We start from the raw sequence: 21,842 nt of genomic DNA on the forward strand, positions 1-21,842 counted from the left end.
TTTTACAGTATAGTGAAAGATGTGGTGTTGACTTGTAAAATTAGGAATACTAATCTAGGGACACAATTGCCAATCTTTTTACTAACATCAGATAATAAATAAATTTGAGATCTTGTAGAAATTTATTGGTTTTATTTACCTAATGTTATATAGATAAATAAAATTTGTTTTCTAATTAAGTCTTTATTGAAGACTATAAGGCATAAAAATAATTCATTGCAATTGACTTAATGGCAACTTAATCTTCATTACAGGCTATTTTTGTGGCATGTTAATTGGAAACATTTTGTGGCTTTTTTCATAGTAACAGAAAAAAAAACCTATACTTGTGTTATGGGATTGTCATAAATGTCTAGAATAACGGGAAAGAAATCTTACAGTGATGGCCATTGCTTCTTTAAGGAACCAGGCAGGGTAGACTGGTGTCTTCCTCCACTACTGATTTATGTATGTTCCTCCAGAAAACGACTCGTGAATATTAAAGGCTTCCCATTATTTGTTCATGGTGTAAATGCCCAGAAATGAAACTACTCCAAATAGTAGGAACATCAAAAGCACAATACTGGGGGAGGAAAATATGGTACTTTTTTAGCTAAAGCATATTTTTAAGGAGACTAATCAATTTTTACTAGTATATGTGTTTTTCGTTTTTTTCATTGACTTCAGAGAGAGGAAAGGAGAGGGAGAGAGAGAGAGAAAAATATCAATGATGAGAGAGAATCATGGATCAGCTACCTCCTGCATGCCCCATACTAGGGATCGAGCCCACAATGCAGGCATGTGCCCTGACTGGGAATTGAAGCATGATCTCCTGGTTCATGGGTCAACGCTCAACCACTGAGCCACACCGTCCAGGCCAATCAATTTTATTTTAAGAATTCCAAAGGGGATGTTTTAAGAAAGGGTATAACTACTATTCTGATATCATTCCTGTGAATCATATAACTGATTTTAAAATTTTCATCATGTAGGGTCATGTTGGGGCAAGAGGACTGCCTGGGAGTCAAGGTCCTAAAGGACGAAGAGTAAGTTATCTTCATCTCAAAAATTACTTCCTAATGATGTGTTCCACCAAAATAACTTCATATATTCTAGATTGTGCTGAGACATTGTTGGATTTTCCCCTTGTTTTCATTATATTATGTGAACTACCTATATTTATTGAAATAATTACTCATAATCATTTGTATTAATAAAACCATGCATTTCTGCTATGAATTCCACTAATTCATATAGAATTCTTCTTTCTTATTCCCAGCTTCCAGTTTCATTCTTTGAGGGAGCTATTAATGTGAAGATTTTTAAATAAATTCTTATTTTACTCACAAGAGGCTCACATAGCAAGGAATAGTAGCATCATAACAAAATAAGAGCAATGGGAAATGGAATGAAGTTATATGGGATATGATCATCATGCAGAATTAAGTGAAAAATCTTACTCTCTTCTTTTTAAACATTAAATCTTATTTTGTTTTTGTTTTTTGTTTGTTTGTTTGTTTAAAGAAACAAGAACCACAATTTGTTGCATGCCTGGCACTTTTACATATACTGTATTATCTTACTTAATAATCAAACCACCCTAACAAGGGGAGGCAAAATCTCAGATATTATATTTCAGGCAAGGAAAGCGGGGCCCAGAGTTTCAGTGTATGACCTTATACACGTACAGAGAAATGGTACAACTAGGATTCAAACCTTAATGTGTGTGCCTCCAAAGCCTACGCCTATTCAATACTGCATAGAATATTAAGGAGTATTTTTCCCTTGATTAATTTGAAACTGTGGGCTTTAAGAATTCTTTTTTCTCCGTTGGCTGTATCTTGATTTTATAGATAGTGAAGAAAATACTTAAAATTTCTATGAACGTGGTCTCCAACTGACAAAGGTTAAAAGCAAAACAAAAATTGCTCTTTCAGTTGGCACTCGAGTGCTCAGTTTGAAATAATGGTTATAATTTCATGTCCTGTGTTTTAGGTGAGAGCACATTTGTCTTTTATTCTTTCGTTGCTAAAAAACGACTTTCCTTGGTGGGTGATAGATTTACAGCCTATAAATAATCCTGATGGCCACATCTGTTTTTAGCCCAACTGAGATTTAAAATAATAAAATAAAAAATAACGGTAGATGATCTGGGCTCACAGAATGTCATTTGGTGGTCAGTATCCTGCCAGCACTCACTACGTGGTCAGGTCAAATGTGTTTATTCAACTTTGTATTACTCATAGTGGGAAAGTTCAACCAATTTTGTGACACGTAAAATAAAGAAGAAAGATTTGTGCTTTTTGTTAATTAAGTAATTGAGATCTTATTGATTATCCCATCAGAAACCATGTATCCAAGCAAGATCTGCTCCTGAACCACTTGTGCCTTCTCATAACCATATGGGACATTGATTTGCACTGCGATTTTCTGACCTCTCTATGACCTCTGGGTAGATTTTTCTGTTTCCTGATTTGCCACATTGTCCTCAACTCTCACCTCTTCAAGGATCTATTTTCCTTTCACCCTCCAGATACATTTTCCTGATTCTTTCCCCAAATGGCTTCTCATCGTTATTTAAAGTTCAGCCAGTACTTTTTAAACAAGGAGACTTTGTTTAGAAATAAGGGTTTTGTTTAGAACAAAAATGCATTCTTTACCGAAAAAAATATTTCAGGCTATCAATGAACATTGAGAATTCAAAAAAGTACAGATGACTCAAATATTTGAGGAAGAATATATGGTAGTATTAGGAACTTCCATTCTAGCTGACATCTAGTATTTTTCTGCTTCTCCTCTCTCTCATCAGTCCTTTTCCACCATGGATATGATCTCAGCACCTTAAATTGTTCCTTCCCAGCCTAACTCACACAAAAAATGAAAACCTACTCCAACCCACCAAGATAAATTACAAGGGTATCTGGTTGGGAGTTCCTGTGCCCAGCCCTAACCTGCCACCCCAGGTGAGGAGGTGCGTATTTCCAGGACACCTGTAACCCTTTGTGGCTCACAGCTGTGTCACAGTACGCTGGAGGGGAAGCTTGCAGTGGGCGTATTTGCACTGAGACCACACAGAGAACTATCATTATGGAAGTAATGCATATTTGCCCTACTGTTCTGCCTGTAATCTATACTGTTAGCAAACGGACGTGTGGACTTCAGGAATGGTAGGACTACTCCCCATGGAGTCTGCCTGCTCATCTGCTCTCTCCTGCCCATCCACATTTATTGATTTCCTACACTTTGTCACACAGTCTTCTTGCACCATGGAAGATTCCACGTTAACTATCCCTTAAAACTAGGTCACAAACTAACTTACAATCTAGGGGCTTTTGAAGTGTCATGCAATATTGGCACTTTTCCAGAAGCTAGGAAAATCTTAGGCACGCAGAAATGCCTGTCATCTCAGGAAACAACCTACACAACTTAGTGTTATGAAAATTGTTCTAACCTCTTGTGTGGAGGTTTATAATCATACCTCATAAAGCAGAAAAAGGTAACCAGATTGGCTAAAAATATTCTTAATCATTTGAGATGCTTAGATGGGAAACTTGGCATAAATTTAAAGTCTTTTCATTTATCCTGATACTCTAAGCTTTGCTTCCACCTGTGAAAATTTGGTTGAGGATTTTTATATTAATTGTATTCATCTTAGAACAGAGACTTCTAATTTTTTTTATTTAAGTGAAGTAAAGTAATTTTATATACCAAAACTAATTAATATAATACAGTCATATCCTCCCTACAGAAAATATAGGTCAGTGGATTCTCTACTGCAGGTAGTGACTTACTTAGCCTTGTGGGTCACCAGCAATAATACAGCCTGAGCTGCTTACTATCCCTCGTGTGTACATCTAACTCCTTGGGGCGAAGCTCATTCCCTGGTATCTTGCCAGTACACACGGCTGTGCCCAGCTGCCCTGACAAACACGCAGAGCAAAGTCAACCTCATCTCCTTTCTTGCCCATGGATTGGGCCTTTGATCATGAGAGGACTTTAGATTTTGTATCCTTCCTCTAGATTCTAGAGTCTAGAAGGATGGGGTAGAGGCATACAATGGAGTAATGTTTTTATTCTGATTATGCTACTTATGAATGAAGTGGGGAGCAAAGATTGAAATAACTATATTAGCAGTATGTAATGCTTTAAGGTTTTCTATGAAAGATGTAGAATGGTTAGAATAATAAAAATTCTAAACTGTGGCTCTTCCATGGAAATGGGTACCATATTGGAAAAGCAGCTGAAAAAGGGTAACAGGATTGGCTAAAAATATTTTTATCGTTGGAGATTCTTAGATGGGAAACTTGGCACACATTTAAAGTACTGAATCTAAGTTAGATATTTGTTCTGTCAATGAAGGCTGTTAAATTCATTCATAGATATTTAGCTTATTAAAATTGATTACAAGGGTGATGGAAATGGGTTTGGAATTCTCATAAAAGTCTTCCTAAATAAACTAGTGTGCAGTTTATATTAATGTTTTGATTCATTATAGGTTTTTAAATTTTAATTGTAGCATTCATATAAATTGGTGGTTCTGTTTTCTATCATCTAATACATTTAGGATTATATTGATTATTCAAGAATTTGGTTAACTCCTTACGATTACTGCCTACAATTCAAGTATGAAACATGCTTAGTTTATGTAGCTGGGCTATCAGACTTTATTCCAGCCTTTAAAAGCCACTGATAGCTAACTTTAACTTTTCTAAAAGAGGATACAAAGATTAGATTTATTTAGCCGGGATACATTCTCCAAGAACTTTATAGGTATTAGAAAAGTAATTTTATACCCATTTAGGTTCCTATTATAATACTACTAGCGTTCCCGTTGCAGGAAAAATCCTGCAATAGGGTTTCCTGCTGCACTCTACCCCACCCTGCCTGCTCTCCTCCCTTGTCCCCCGCCCCGCGTTCTCCGCCAGCCCCCCTGCTTTTCTAACTTCTCCGCCAGCCCGCTCTCCTTCCTTCTTCCCTGGCCCCGCCTCCGCTCCTCCCTTCTCCCCCGGCCTGCCTTCTTTGCCAGCCCACCTGCTTTTCCCTTCTCCCCCGGCCCCGCCTCCGCTCCTCCCTTCTCCCCCACCCCGCCTTCTCCACCAGCCCCCCTGCTTTTCTAACTTCTCCGCCAGCCCGCTCTCCTTCCTTCTCCCCTGGCCCCGCCTCCACTCCTCCCTTCTCCCCCGGCCCCGCCTCCGCTCCTCCCTTCTCCCCCGGCCCCGCCCCTTCTCCCCCGGCCCCGCCTGCTCAACTTCCTTCTCCCCCGGCCCCGCCTCCGCTCCTCCCTTCTCCTCCCCCCCCCCCCCCCCCGCTTGCTTGCTTCTCTGCAGCTTTGCTCCCTTCTGCAGCTCTTGGCTTCTTTCTATGCTGTCGCGATATGCAAATTAGCTGCCATCTTTGTTTGGATAATTTGCATATTCGTCCTGATTGGTTGGTGGGTGTGGCTTGGCTGGTGGGCGTGGCTTAGGCATAGCGAAGGTGCGGTCAATTTGCATATTTGTCTATTATTAGATTAGATTTGTATAATTTTTTAAGCTTATTTTGTCTCAAGAGTCACAGAGGGATAATTTCTACAACCAATAGCAAAGTGAAATTTACAGATGCTGAAAAAAATTTTTTTTAAAAAGACGCTGATAAAGCTAGCTTTTAGTTTGCTAACTGATCCTTAACTGAAGCTAGGAAGTTCTAAACTTTCCTAGATTTCTGCAGCCTTACCTAGCCTTTTAACTAGCAATCTTAGGCTTTATGGCCTTTAATTCATTTAATTGCTAATTGCTATACTTAAATTTTTTTATATTAATTGCATTCATCTTTGTCTTCACTGTAGGAACAGAGACTTCTAATTTTTTTTTGTTCCCTGTGTAATTCTGGATTATTAAATAAAATAATAAATGTGAAAGTATTTTTAAAATTTATTTATTTATTTGTAAATGGTATGTTTTTTTATTGATGTTATTGGGGTGACATTGGTTAATAAAATTATATGGGTTTCAGGTGTACAATTCTATATTGTGTGTTCACCACCCCAAGTCAAGTCTCCTCATGTGAAAGTATTTTTTAAAGCAAAAGTATTTTTTGACGTAAAACATTGAGTGGTTATCATTACTACATGTACCACTTAATTTTGGAGGGAGTTCCTTTCAGTTATAATACCAATCAGTTCTTTACTTGTGAATGTTTCATAGTCATTTTGTAACCTCTTCTAAACTTCTGGTCCTCTATTTCAGCTTGAATTCACTTGCTAACAGGATTAACCTTGATTTCTTTTTGACATTTGAAAAATCTTATAAACTTCATAAAGCACAATTATTCAAAGGCTTTGAGTACTTACACATCATGTAAGTCTGGCAACATGATATATTCATCATGTAAGTATATCTGCAGGCTTTAGTTCCTTCATCTTAAAAAGTAGGGACTGTACTACTTCAGTCAGCACACTAATGACAGTAGGTGATCTGTGTGCTGAGGCAGAAACTGGCGGTTAATTATGAGACTTCCCGCCTGCGCTAGCTGCAGCCTTTTCTACATATGTATCTATATTGAGGCATCCACTTCAGCTGATCTTATTCAAGAAATGAGACTTATTTACCACCTTAGAACAAAAAAATCTTTCTTTAAAAATTCTAAATTTATAGTTCAGTGTTAGAGGGGGAGGGCCTTTTGAACCTTTATCCTTGAGACTGCTACCATTTAAACCTAGACACAATGGTTCCTAACGCTCTAACACCAACCTTGGAGATAGCTGCCACATTGGTTGTCTAGAGTCAAACTCATTATCTTCTCCCCATTCCCTCTCTCCATGCCAAACAAAGGTACATTTCCTTTTCCTTTTTTATTTATTATTATTAATGCTGTCATTATTCTATCCATTACTTGCTAACAAAACATCCAAGAAAGACAAAAGTTTCAGGTTACAGCGGAGTTAAGAGCCTAATTATACCAGTGGACACATTTTCAGTCTAGATTTTACTTGTTTTCTGTGGCATTTTAGAATTTTAACCACTCATTCTTTTGTATACTCTCTCAACCATTCTCTTCTTATCCCAAAAAGATTTTGTAAAGTGTTTTCTTAAAAGGCAGGGAAGGAAAATAGACATGGAAGGTGCCAGAGAAAGAGATTCAGTGCAGGCTGCTGAATGTTGAAGGTGGTGATTATGAGAGCAAGGTCCTCAGGAACTTCTGCACTGGAAATTCCAGAATCCTCCTGTCATCATTGTTTGTTTGTTTGTTTACTCATTTACTTTAGCTACATTTTCTGGGGTAACATTGGTTAATGACATTATTTAAATTTCATGTGTATAACTTTATAATGGGTCTGTACATTCTATCGTGTGTTCCCCACCCAAAGTCTAGTCTCCTTCTGTCTCATTGGTCTTTTTAAAAAAATCATCATTGGTTACTTAACTGTCAAACATTTGGTTACTTAACTGTCAAACATTCCAAGCACGCCCCACCTCAGGACCTCTGCAATTGCTATTTCTTCTGCCTGAGTGATCTTCCCTAAGTTATTTGCACAGCCTGCCATCTCACCTCCTCAGGTGTCTACCCACAGATCACTTTGGAGAGACTTCTCAGACCAGCCAATCTAAACAGGGCTCCCCACTTGGATTCTCGCTACTCCCTTAATCGCCCACCTTTGTTATTCTTCCTTTCAATTGACTACCTATTATCATTTTATACTTTAATTTTATATATTTATTTGCTTGTCTATGAATTCAAGGATTTGACTCTTCTCCCTACTATATCCACTGGGCCTAAAACAGTGCCTTACATATAGTAGGCACTCAGTAAATGTGGTTGAAGGAATAACACACTTGGAAAATCACCTGTTAAAATAAGTCCATACTCTTCAACTTGGCATTAATTGTCTTACACAATAAGACTGTAACTTAGCTTTGCAGTCTTTTGTGGGAAAATAGGGCATAAATAATATTGAGGGACAGATCATGGAGTATCTAAATACAGATAGAAATTGTAGGGTTAGAGCTATGGCTATAACTTTAGTATGACCTGTGGAGCTATAGATCCTCATGGAGCGAGAGTCTTTTCTCCAATCTCATGAATGTGCCCAAGAGGATCAGAGAATGAATGCAGTTACCCTAAGAGCACCCAGGAAGAAAGTCCTATTTTAGGGTACAGCTTTTAAATTAAATAAGCTGCCCTCAAGTGGGGTACAAGAGAAAGTGCTGAAGCCTAGGGGCTCCTTCAAACCATCATGTTGTACTGGGTTATTTGTATCAATGTTTTGTATAGAAATTTCAGCACCTCCTCATTATGTATTGGTTTAAATATAAACTCCAATCCTTCATGTTTTAATTCCCAGTCTTCATACAATTGTTTCTTAACATAGAAATATTAAAAAAAATACTACATGTAATCAATAGCTCACCTAACCAAACTACTTTTTTAAAAATTTGGGGGTATCTTTATTCCTGCCTCTGTATTCTTTCCTTATCCTATCTCTATCTAGAGTTCCTTCAAGAGAAGTATCTCCCACTGTCAAAAATGATATCTTCATTCCCTTTATAAACATGTGAAAGTTCCTCACCCCTTGACTCCTTTTTGCCCTGAACATGCCTGTCTCTTACTATACTATAGTCATTTATATAATTTACCTTATCATTCTCTGTGTTTCATATGGAGAAAATTTCTTATAACTGTATATCCCCATAACACTTCATGCAAAGCCTTGTCCACAGTAGGTATTCAGTTAATGGTTGTAGAATTGGATTAACTCCCTTGAAAATGACTTCAACATCATCCAAGAACAGTTATAATTTAGACAGGGAGACATAATGTCATTTTATTAGAGAATAACTTTTGCACCTAATGCTTCTTCACAACTAATTACTGAATGAATAGTGTGATAGTAACTTAGCTGAGAAGTTCTAAATTTACATGAATATTCCCAGCAGCATTTCCCCCCTTTCTGTGCCCCTGCCATTTCCAGGGACTATTGTCAAGGAGGTGCACAGCAGGTACAGTGCAATCAGCACTCATTTTCTAATATGTAGAAAAAGTGCTGTTCCAAAAATATAAAACCTAGAGACTATTTGGACAAACAAACCAGACACTTTTATTTAATTTTTTAGAACTGTTTACTTTTTAAAAAATCTTTATTATCTTACCTTATAATAGACAAATATGCAAATTGACCGCACCTTCGCTACGCCCAAGCCACGCCCACCAACCAAGCCACGCCCACCAAACCACGCCCACCAGGAAACTGTTGCAGGGACGTTGGGGTGTGGCGGAGCCTGCATGGATCGCAGGAAACCACTGGGGGTCGGCTCCTGCGATCCTTAGCAGGGATGTTGGGTGTGGCCGAGCTCAAGGCCACTGCCCGGGGCCAAGCCCCGACCCTGAAAGAAGGCAGAAGGCGGTGGCCACAGCCAAGGCCTGGGTCCCCGGTGCCGGCAGAAAACTGGTGCAGGCAGCCTGGTGAATGAAGGTCTATTGCACGAATCTTCGTGCAAACGGGCTACTAGTTGAAAATATTACATAAATCCCCTTTTCCCTCCCATTGATCTTTTTCATCCTGCTCCTGCCCCCAGCCTACACCCTCCCCATTTCATTGTCTGTGTCCATGGATTATGCATACAAGTTCTTTGGTTGATCTCTTCCTGCCCACCCTCCCCTGCCTTTAAATTAATTTAGACTTGTTTTAGAATAAATCCTGAATGACTGCTGAGTAAATAATAATGTGAACAAAATACTCAAAAAACCAAACCCATACTTTAGCTACCTCAACAACTGAATCGGTTATTTTTGTGGTCACCTGATTTACTATTTGATATTCAATCTTGAAAACACTAGTTTGATTCTCTCATGCAAATGGGTTTATACTTATACCCAGTTGTATTCTTTTATGTGGCTGTGGCACAGAAACAAGCAGGAGTTCATCAACCAAAGAAGAATGTCTTCATTCGTAAGGGTGCATAACAGTAAAAATGGAACATTTCAAATTAACAACAGGACATTTTTCCCATCTCTAGGGACCAAGAGGAACAGATGGTCTCTCTGGGGAACAAGGTACACAGGGTGCCAAGGTAATCACTGAGCTTTCTCATTTCACATACAGTTGTTATTTTGAGCCCGTATGTTCTGTCTAAAAACTGAGGCATGTCCTTAAAAAAGTATGGTTCTACATTTTCTCTTAGTCTAAATAAGAAACATACATAAAGTTTTATATCACACACAGAAATGTAATATTTAATATTGAACTGTGTGCATGATGTCTGATATTTTTGTGGGTGAGTGTATGCTCGCATGTTTAACACTGTAATTTACAATCTTATTAACTCAGTTGGTATTGATACTTTCTTAGGGTGAAAAAGGAGATCAAGGGAAAAGAGGACCTTATGGTCTTACTGTAAGTACTAAAGCATTCCACATGAAAGGTAATCACTTAAAACCTTTCATTGTCCTTGGTGTATGGTTAATATTTGGGGAGGAAGCTACTTGACCCAAGCATTTTCTTTCTTATGCAGGGTAAGACTGGAAACCCTGGAGAGAGAGGAGTTCAAGGGAAACCAGTAAGTAATTAAAAATAAGCAATGAACAAACTTGCCTACTTTACTCTCTGACACAACTGTTGTTTAATATTCAGTATGTTGGACTAACAATACAAGTTCTTTTCTTCAGTCATTAGATCAGTGTTTTAATTTGGGCAAGTGGCTTATTTATTCTGAGCCTTTTTTATACAGATCTATAAACTGGTGGTTGATAACTTTCACCCTAGTTGTGGTTAGTTTTTCTCTAAAATCCATTTCAAAATAAAAGGCTGTGATATTACATAAATATAATGGAATATTAATAAAGCTGACATAACAAGAAACTTCTTTGAGGCTTCTTGCCTTTCATTTTATTTCAACTTGATTGTTTTTTAGACCCTTTCACAGTGTGGAGATAGGTGTGTCATTAGGCTTTCCTATGGCACCGCTCTGAGAGTTTTTAATGTTATGTAACAGTAGATATTTTCTATAATAAAATATCTTTTCAGACATATACATTTTTTCCCTGAGAAGCAACAAGTTCTGTGATTATCATCATTAACTGAGGGGCAAACCTGTTTTTAAAGAAAGAAAATAGAAAGATACATATACACATATCTACACAGACATACATATATATTACATATATATAATTTTGAGCATATCAGCTTAAATGTATTTGGGTATTTTTAATTACTTTCATTTGGAATCATAATTTTTAATGATGAAGTTTTGATTTGTAATACACGTAAGTGTATATAATTAAAGTTATAGAATTAGATAATATTTTAATAGCCTGCAACTGAAGAGTCAAAGAAGGATAAGAGAAAAATGTTTTAACTCCCATAGTAATTGTCACTGTCACATTTACTTACTCCTCATTGAACTCTGCTGCCCCCTGCCTATTGGTTTTCATAATAGCATTATATTTGACAGTGGACAAACCTAAAATATGAGATCTAAAAGAGAAAAATGACTGTATCCAGGGAAAGAACTTTTGTGTGACATTGTATTATTGGTTGATGTAATCCCCAAAGAATATTCTTTGAATATTAATATTCCTCGTCTGAGTTTTTTTATATATTAATGTAAATGGTGTTTGTATAGATTTTTTTCCATTTTACTAGGCTGTATACAAAGCTAGTATGTTGTAATGAGTGGAGAAACTTGGAGCTCGCTAAGTTCATCAAGCCTATCAGATATTTCTGGATAAATATAAAATTTGATATTTGATTTCTTCAATCAATATATATAAAAGCCTAAGTGACTGAATGACAGAACGACCAGTCAACTGGTCACTATAGCTATAATGTGCACTGACCACCAGGGGGCAGACGCTCAACACAGGAGCTGCGTTCTGGTGGTCAGTGTGCTCCCACAGCAGGAGCACTGCTCAGCCAGAAGCCAGGCTCATGGCTGGTGAGCGCAGCTGCGGTAGCGCAGCCTCTCCAGCATCTGCAGCAGCGCTATCAAGTTGTGGCAGGGGCAGGCGCAGTGGGGCTGGAATGAGCAGGGCTGGGATGAACAGGAGCTGCGCCCCGGCTTGGGCTCCTCCCTGGCCGCCTGCCGCTTCCTGCATTGCTACATCCCTCGGGAGGTGTTGGATTGCCAGTTTTGGCCGGATCCCCGTGGGGATCATTCTGAAACCGGCAGTCCGACATCCCCTGAGGGGTCCCAGATTGCGAGAGGGCGCAGGCCAGGCTGAGGGACCCCACCAGTGCACGAATTCATGCACCAGTTCTCTAGTCATATATAAATTCACTAGAGCCACTTTGTAACCATAGCTTATGACAAGCAAGTTTCATAGACAACTAGAAGAGTAAATTACTTTAGTGGATGACATGGGTTGTATATTAAATCATGAGTTTGTATTAGTTGTTGAGGTTTACTTAGCTTTATACCTACATTGTCTCCTTTATTAAACTGAAATAGACTTTTGAGATCTTAAGAAAGCTAGTATAAATCCATCTAAGAAATCCAGACAGCCCCAAGATTTATTTCTTTGATCCTGCACAGTAATCTCAGTGTCTCCAGTGCTATAAAATAAAAAGATGTAAAATAAATTGGAGGTCAGATTCACCTTTGTTCTAGTAGTGCATGTTCCTGTTAGCTATATGTATAGTCTTGGTTAAATTGGTTCACTCTCTGGATCATATTTTCCTCATCTGTAAAATAAAAAAAAAAATGTTTAACTTGTCACAATTCTAAAACTAGATATTACATAAAAATTGGTAACACATTTAGTACTCTGATAGTCCAGATAACCAGGAGAAAGTATATTTGTCTATGGGCCAAAATTCTTTCCACACATAGATCTCTCTCAAGGGGAAAATTAAGAGGAAAGGCTATTATCCATTGTGTTATTAAAGTGATAAAACCTGAGTAACTGTTTTTAGTTTTCTAAGTCTTGTACAAACTATAACAATTTGTACATTATTTTTATCAAGATATTTTTTCCAGTTAATGAGAATAGGAAGTTAAATCAACTATGATTTTGTTTTTCTCTATTTCACTCTTTAATTCTGTCAAATTTTACTTTACATATTTGAAACTATATTTTAAAGTATTCAAATTTATGATTATAATGTCTTCCTGGTCAACAGATCCATTTATCACTACAAAATGTTCCTCTATATAACTGGTAATACTTTTTATTTCTGGTCATACTGTTTGTTTTGAAATCTATTTGATGTCTTTCCAACCTTCTTATGCTTGCTGTTTCCAGGGCATATCTTTTCCATTCATTTACTTTCAAGCCATCTGTGTCTTGATATTTAAAGTGAGTGTCTTATATTTGGGTCTTGCTTTCTTATTCATTTGGATAATCTCTGCCTTTTAATTATCATTTGGCCCATGTCCATTTAATGTAATAATAGATATGGTCGCATTAAGGTCTACCATTTTATAGTTGTTTTCCTTTGTAGTAGTGTGGTATTTTTGTTCAATACCTTCATTTGGTCTTGAATAATTTTGAGAACTCCATGTTAATTTAACTATTGACTTTTTAGCTATACTTCTCATTATTTTTAAGTGGTTATTTTATGTCAAAAGTGAGCAAACTTTTCTGTGAAATGCCAGAAAATAAATATTTTAAGCACTGGGGGTTGTATGTTCTCTGTCACATCTTCTCAGCTCTATCATCATAGTGTGAAAGCAGCCACAGACAGTATGTAAAAGAATTAATATGGCTTTAATTCAATAAAACTTCATTTGAAAAAAATATGTGATGGTCCAGATTTTACTGTAGTTTGCCATCCCCTGGTTTAAGGATTACATTATACATGTTAACTTTCCATAGTCTACTTAGAATTAATATAATACAATTGCTCCTCGACTTACAATGGGGTTATGGGTTATATTGTAAACTGAAAATACACCTAACCTACCAAACATGATAGCTTATCCTAGTGTACCTTAACCATGTTTGGAGCACTTAGATTAGCCTACAGTTGGGCAAAATCATCTAACACGGTGAATACACTATAGAGCATTGCTTACCCTCATGATTGCATAGCTGACTGGGAGCTGACAAAATGCTGCCCAGCATTATGAGAGGATATCTATCATACTGCATATTGCTAGTATGATAGATATTTCAAAAAGTTAAAAATTCAAAGTACTGAATGCATATCACCTTGACACCATTGTAAAGTCAAAAGTTGTAAGTTGATCTATTGTTAAGTTGGGGACCACATATAATACTTAGCGTAATTGTAAGGAACTGAAAACATATAGCTCATTTGCTAACATCCAGTATTTTGTGCTATAATTATACATATTTCCCATATTGCAGTTAAACCCCATATTGTAAAGTTAAAATTTTGCTTTAATATAAATAAGTAAAATGTGTGTTTTAGAGATATTAGGAGAAAGTAGTGTTATTTTATTTATCCATTCATTTATTATTTTTGGTGTTCTTCATTCCTTTCTGTAGGTCTGCATTTCTAAATGTTGTCATTTCTCTGTAGCCTATAGAACAGTGGTTCTCAACCTTTTTAATGCCGTGACCCTTTAATACAGTTCCTCATGTTGTGGTGACCCCCAACCATAATATTATTTTCGTTGCTACTTCATAACTGTAATTTTGCTACTGTTAATGAATCGTAATGTAAATATCTGTGTTTTCCGATGGTCTTAGGTGACCCTGCTAGCGGTTCTCAACCTGTGGGCCCAGGTTGCAAACAGTAGCAAAATTACAGTTATGAAGTAGCAACGAAAATAATTTTATGGTTGGGGGTCACCACAACATGAGGAACTGCTGTATTAAAGGGTCACGGCATTAAAAAGGTTGAGAACCACTGCTATAGAACTTCCTTTAGATTCTTATAGTCAAGTTCTGCTACTGATTAATTCTCTTAGTTTTGTTTATGAGAATGTCTTTATTTCACCTTCATTCTTGAAGGATATTTTCACATGATATAAAATTCTGGGTTGATAGTTTTCTTTTATTTGATTTTATTTAGCACAGAAAAAATTGATGTCATTTTTCTTTTGACCTCCATTATTTCTACTGAGAAGTCCACACATTTTTATCATTATTCCCCTACAAATAATGTTAACATTTTTTTCTGGCTGCTTTCAAGATTTTCTCTTTATTTATTTTATTTTTAGCAATTTGAGTATGATGCGCCTAGATGGTTGTGTTTTTTTTGTGGGTTTTGTTTGTTTGTTTTGCATATAGTGAGCATGAGGTTTGCTGAGCTTCTTATATGGATAAATTGGTGTTTTCAGTAAATTGGAAATTTTTCAACTTTGTTTTTTTCAGGTATTTTTTCTACCCTCTCTTCTCTCTTCTTTCCTTCTTAAATTCCAATTCAATATACATGTTAAACATTTGATGACGTCCCTTAGGTCCCTGAGGTTCTATACATTCATATGCCAACCTTTCTTTTCTCCATTTTCTTTTTTTAATTGGATAAGCCCAATCATTCTTTACTCACTTGTTAAGCCCATTGAGTGAAATTTTATTTATGATATTATAGTTTTAAGTTTTATGTCAGATATTTAATTTTCAGTTCTGTAATTTCTTTTTTGAGATTTCCTATTTGTTTATTCTTCATGAGCATATATACAGTGCGTGTGTGTGTGTGTGTGTGTGTGTGTGTGTGTATTTACATTATTTATGATAGCTACTTTAAAATTCTTGTGTGAAAAGCTAATATCTGAGTGATTTTGAGTTTTGTTTCCATTGATTGCTATTTATTATGAATAAGGGAAATTTTTCTGTCCAGTAATTTGAAATTATATCCTGGACATTTTGAATAATGCATTATAGAGACTCCAAATTCTATTATATTCCTTTGAAAGGTATTTCTTTTTTAAATTTGGCTGGCAGTTAATTTGGCTGGATTATAGGCTCTGTGGTAGGTGAAAATCTCTGTTTAGTTTCTTTTTTTTAGTCTTGGATTGGCTGCTTGGAGTCTGCTTCACCATTATATAGTTCAAATATCAGCAAGAGACTTAAGCAGTTTATACTCAGGTTTTGAGGCTTCCTCTGTCTTCCATCATTTTCTAGGAGCTGTCGTCACTACAAATTCTGCCCTCTGATTCTCTATGCCAGTGAGACTACAGGTCTCTATCCTGCTTTTTAAAAACCATCCTATATGGCTTACTCTCTGGCTAAAAGCCATTAAAAAATCAGAAACTCACTTAGTGACATTCTCTTCTTCTATGTGTAGACCTCTCCACTCTAGTTCTTGCCTATTTTTGGTCTTTCCTGAAGGCCTTCAGATCTTTTTGAAAAATTATTTTTTTCCTAGGTTTATAGTTTTCTCCATATAGGTTGGTTTATAGGAGCTATTTGGCCAATATTAGAAGTGGGAACTCTTACCAGGTCTTTAAATAGAATTTTCTCTGGAGTAACTCAAAATACTTGAGAAACACTTATTTCATAATTCTTATAATACAAAAAGTATGTAGTATTAACTCTATTCTTTCGCCATTCTTCAGATAATGAAGCAGAATGCACACAGTTTTAATGATTCTACAGTCAAGGTGTAGCCATGGAAATAACATTTATATGTTCCCTTGCTTATTCTCATAAAAAGTCTTTGAGGATGCGCTACATATTTGTTGAAGAGGGAAAAGGCATTGAATGATTCCTCATTGAAATCAGTAGAAAGCAGTTTGGTATTGAGGAAGACCATGTCATGGATCACACGTATTGGAGGGCAAATATTGGTTCTGCCACTTACCAGCTGTTTCCACTTTGCACAAATTACAGGACCTCAGTTTTCCTATCTTTAAAATTAGATACTTTTTATTATTATAACAAATGATGTTTATTATTTGTTTGGCATAGGTTCTCAATAAATTGCAACCCTAACAGTCATTATTGTCCTGGTCATCATATTCATAATTGCTGAGTTCAAGTCATGGAGCAAGGAGGTCTACTACAAATAATGTCTTTTCAGTAGCATCTGTAAAGCTTTAAAGGGAATTTTTATTTTGTGCCAGCTTTTGCTTTTCTTCTTCATCTCCAATAAAAATAGAGTCCACTTAAGTCATTTCATAGCTTTGCCAAACAGCTTTTATGCACCATTAACAGCATTAAAAGTATATGTGAAGCTGATATTGGGTGCAAACACACTTTACAAAGCAAACTAAGCAGACATTATTTAAGTTCTAAATTTTCATTGTGTGTTTCAGTTAGGATCCCTTATGTTGATTCTGTCACTTAATTTAGGAGCCTGGAGTAATGGATAGCATGTGACTTTCATTACTGAAACAGGATCTTAGTCAGATGGAAGTCCATGATTTTACATATCTTTCTTTCTCCAACAGGAGAACCATGCATAACTATACATAGCATTAATGATTGTAACTTAAGAAGATTGCATGTGGCTAGGAATTTTGAATATCTGTACTTCTAATCTAATATTGTATTTTCTCTTAGCTTTTAGTTTTAAGATAAATAGTAATTGTGATCCACTGTACAGTTGCCAGCCTTCCCAAGGCCAATAATATAGAGGAGGCAGATTTCAAATAGACAAGGGCAGTATTTTATATATCAATAGAGGCCTGGTGCATGAAATTCTCACATGAAGGGGTGGGGGGGAAGTCCTTCAGCCTGGCCTGAACCCTCTCGCAATCCGGGATCCCTCTTGCCATCTGTGACCACTGGCTCCTAACCACCCACCTGCCTGCCTGCCTGATTGTCCCTAACCACCTCTGCCTGCCTGCCTGATTGCCCCTAACTGCTCGCCTGCCTGCCTGATGACCCCTAATCACTCTGCCTGCCTGATTGCCCCTAACCCCTCTGCCTGCCAGCCTGATTGCCCCTAACCACCTCTGCCTCAGCCCCCATCCGCTGCTGCGACCGCCTCTGCGACTGCCTCTGCCTTGGCCTCCACCACCATGGCTTTGTCCAGAAGGTCATCCAGACAGACATCCGAAATGACGTCCGGAAGGTTGTTTGGCTGCTTGACCTAATTAGCATATTATGCTTTTATTATTATAGATTAGTAGTCATCAATGTTTGGTACACAGTGCATGCTCAGTAAATCTTTGAATAGGAGAATCAAAGAGGGCCTGGAATTTCATTTAGAGTTTTATGTACCATTTTAGAATATACCCCCACATATAAGAGACAATTTTATGGTAGCATAGATGGCATAGTATAAAAAGTGGGGGGCAGAAGACATTAGAGGGCTCCAATTTGGTTATCTAGGGCCTGAAATCCTTGTGCTTTACCAGGTTTTAAGGGCATAAATCATACTTTTTAGCACATTACAAGGATATTATTTTTGTACAAAAGTACTTTTGTCAATATTAAAGTTATTAAAAATCCAGATTTAAATTAATTATGCATAATTATTTGTCACTGTATAGGAAGGGAATTAAATACAAAAATACACATAGATATAAAGAACTCCTAAAGCTTGACCACAACAAAAAATGGCAAAGAACTTGAATAGACATTATTCCAAAGAAGATATACAAATGGCCAATAAGCACATGAATAGATGCTCAATATTACTAGTCATTAGAGAAATGCAAATCAAAACCACAATGAGATACCACTTCCTACCCATTAGGATGACTATTATTTAAAAATAAATAGAAAAGAAACACACACACATGCACATAGAAATTAACCAATGTTGGCAAGAATGTGGAGAAATTGGAATCCTTGTGCATTGCTGATGGGGATGTTAAATGGTGGGGCTATAGTAGAAAACTATTTGGTGATTCTTCAAACATTTGAAGATAGACTTACCATTTAATCTATCAATTTCACTTCTAGGTATATATCTAAAAGTATTGAAAGTAGGGACTCAAAGTGATATTTGTACAACAGTGTTTATAGGAGCATTATTCACAGTAGCCAAAAGGTAGAAATCCCAAATGTTCACTGACACATAAATGAACATACAAAATGTAGTATATACATATTATGGAATGTTATTCAACCTTGAAAAGGAAGGAAGTCTTAACACATGTTACAACACGGATAAGCCTTGAAGACATTGTGCTACATGAAATAAGGCAGACACAAAAGAACAAATATTATATTCGTTCTTATATAAGGTAGTCAAATTCAGAGACTGAAAGTAGAATGGTGGTTGCCATAGGAGTGGAGCGGGGAGATAGGCAATTATTTAATGAGTATAGAGTTTCAGTTTGGAAAGATAAAATGGTTTAAGGGTAGATGGTGGTAATGGTAGCACAGCAGTGTGAATGTACTTAAAGCCACAGAACTGTACATTTAAAAATTGTTAAAATGGTGAATTTTATGTTATGTATATTTTACCACAAAAGGGGAAAAAAAGAATAGAAGTAGACAGAAAAGTTAGGTGGGACAATTGTAAAAGAAAGCTGAGGTAAGGGAACTGTCTAAAACATTTTCAAGCATCACTTTTTCTTCAAGTTTGCCTTTGTTTGTTCAGGGTTCACAAGGACCTCCTGGGAGTACTGGAGACAGGGGACTTGCAGGCGAACCAGTAAGTTTATCTGTATACTTTTCAATAATACAAAACCTTGCATCATAATTAGAAAAATGTAATTTAATTATTGAGTTTCCCTGGAAAATGAATTGTGAAAAAGAAAGACCTTGTCACACCTAGTTTCTCACAGTTTATTTTTTATTGCCTATGAAGTCATTCTTCTGGGATGGTATCAGATGTAATATGTTGTAACAAGCTTCTAAGACTTACAATACAATATAGTCTTACAAACTACTGGGCTGGTCTTATGAGTCAGTTGACACAATGGTTTATAGGTGGCCTTTGCATCATTTTTAGCTAGTAGCAAGTGGAAAATTCTAAAAGTCAAAAAGTTATTCTTATCAATCTTCTTTCCTGGTATAATGTCTGGTATATTATATCTACTTAATGCATGTTTGTTAAACTTGAATTGACCAAAGTTCATATCCCAGTGATATAGTCATTCAGCCAGTATTATTAGATGGAGTGAAGTGGAATGAGAATTTAGTCTTAATAAAGAACACATTTAAATAAAAATAAATGTGTTAATAGAGCTATGACAACAGCAGAGACAATGTATTTGACCTTATACAAGAAAAGATTTGTTATTATAGTCATAAATGATTAAATGTCTTAACAGTAACTAAAAATTGACATCCAGGTCATAGGGTTAGTGAGGCTGGTAAATAAAATATAAATCAATTTATAATGGATAAAATAGGTTTTGTTTCATATATTTGAGCTGCCTGGCCAAGATATAGTACAGAAAACAACAGAAGTAAATTGGTAAAATGAATGACGCAGAAGAGATATTAAAACATGTTTATATTTTGAGAATAATAAAATAGAAGACTACAACTTTTCTATAGCCAACACCTATTAGAGTTGTCTCTTTTTCTTAAACAAGATTCAAAACTGGTTAATTCATTGCAATACAAGTATTGGGATTTGGATAGTTGATCATTCATTCATTCAATCAACAAATATTTATTAAGAACCTGCACTTGGAGTATAGTGGTAACCGTGGAGTTTTCAGTCTAATGATAGAATTACACATTAATTAATAACAGAGATAAATGGATAATTTTAAAATGAGATGAATGCTCTAAAGTATAGGAATTCAGTTCTAAGAGACACTATCCTAACTGGGGGTAGGAAAAGCTTCCACGAGGAGGAGTACTGAGCTGTGATCTCCCGGAGGAATAGTAGTTACTTAGGCAAACACGGGAAAACGTCATGCACCTGGGAAGTCATGCACCTGGGAAGAAGCACTACACATTTACTTAAAGATCTGAAAAAGGCCAACATGGCTGTGGCACAGAGTCAGATAGAAAGTAAGTGCATGATGAGGATAGAAAGGGAGGCAGGGGACAAAATACATGCAGCTTTATGAGCCATATTCACAAGGGTTTGTACTTTTATCCTACGAACAAAGGGATGCCATTGAAAGGATGGGGCTAGTTTTATGACCCAATTATTGCTTTGTTAAAATAACTCAAACCACAAGGTAGAGATCAAACTGTAAGGGAACAAGAATGGAAAAGAGTGGCTTTCTGTTGCAAGGTAAGAGATGGTAGAACCCTTTAGATTAGTAGAGAAAAGAAGTGCATAGGTATAAAAAATTCAAAAGGAGATAAAATCAACAGGAGATAGATACCCTGTATGTGAAGTACAATTCCTAAATTTCTGGCTTGAAGAATTAATGAGATAATTATATCATTTACTATAACTGGAAATAACAACAGAAAGCTAGGTTTGATAATGGCAGGATATAAGTGCAGTTTAGCTATGTTAGATTTGAGATGTCTTTGACAAATCTGAAGTTGAAAATTAGATATGGAACTCAGAGCAGAGGAATTTACTGAAGTTAAAAATACTGGAGTCATTGACCTAGGGAGAGAATATTGTAGTGAGAGAAGAAAAAGATCTGAGCTTTAAAAAATAGTCAACATTTAATAAATGTTCATAGAAGAGGAATGAACTAAAGAGCAGACTGAAAGAGGTGAGAGGAAAATCAAACACGTACCCAGTTCAGCTCTAATCAGAACCTATCTTAAAATCTTCCTGACAATCTTAGATTCCTTTAGAAATATATAGGCAAAACTGTGACTCTATATGCAATGATAGCCCTCAGATCAGTCACTTCCTTTTGTAAATAAAGTTGTGTTGAAACACATCTATAACCATTCATATCCTATCTAATAAAAGAGTAATATGCAAATTGACTGTCACTCCAATACACAAGATGGCTACCCCCATGTGGGCAAAGATGGCTGCCCCCATGTGGACACAAGATGGCCACCACAAGATGGCCAGCAGGGGAGGGTAGTTGGGAGGGACCAGGTCTGCAAGGGAGGGCAGTTGTGGGCGATCAGGCCTGCAGGGGAGGGCAGTTGGGAGGGACCAGGCCTGCAGGGGAGGGCAGTTAGGGATGACCAGGAAGGCAGAG

The 21,842-nt window shown here is 36.7% G+C and overlaps 1 protein-coding gene across 2 annotated transcripts in view; it reads left to right on the forward strand.

The window, feature by feature from the left end:
* Positions 1 to 21,842, forward strand: part of COL24A1 (collagen type XXIV alpha 1 chain) — a 323,524-nt gene that overhangs the window by 187,268 nt on the left and 114,414 nt on the right. For both annotated transcript variants that reach the window (XM_079777790.1, XM_079777791.1), the window contains exons 28-32: positions 972 to 1,025; positions 9,972 to 10,025; positions 10,304 to 10,348; positions 10,467 to 10,511; positions 19,358 to 19,411. In XM_079777790.1, coding sequence (XP_079633916.1) covers positions 972 to 1,025; positions 9,972 to 10,025; positions 10,304 to 10,348; positions 10,467 to 10,511; positions 19,358 to 19,411 — 252 coding nt within the window. The remainder of the gene's footprint in view (positions 1 to 971; positions 1,026 to 9,971; positions 10,026 to 10,303; positions 10,349 to 10,466; positions 10,512 to 19,357; positions 19,412 to 21,842) is intronic.

The sequence above is a fragment of the Cnephaeus nilssonii genome (genome assembly GCF_951640355.1).
Source record: "Cnephaeus nilssonii genome assembly, chromosome: 7".
Taxonomy (NCBI): domain Eukaryota; kingdom Metazoa; phylum Chordata; class Mammalia; order Chiroptera; family Vespertilionidae; genus Cnephaeus; species Cnephaeus nilssonii.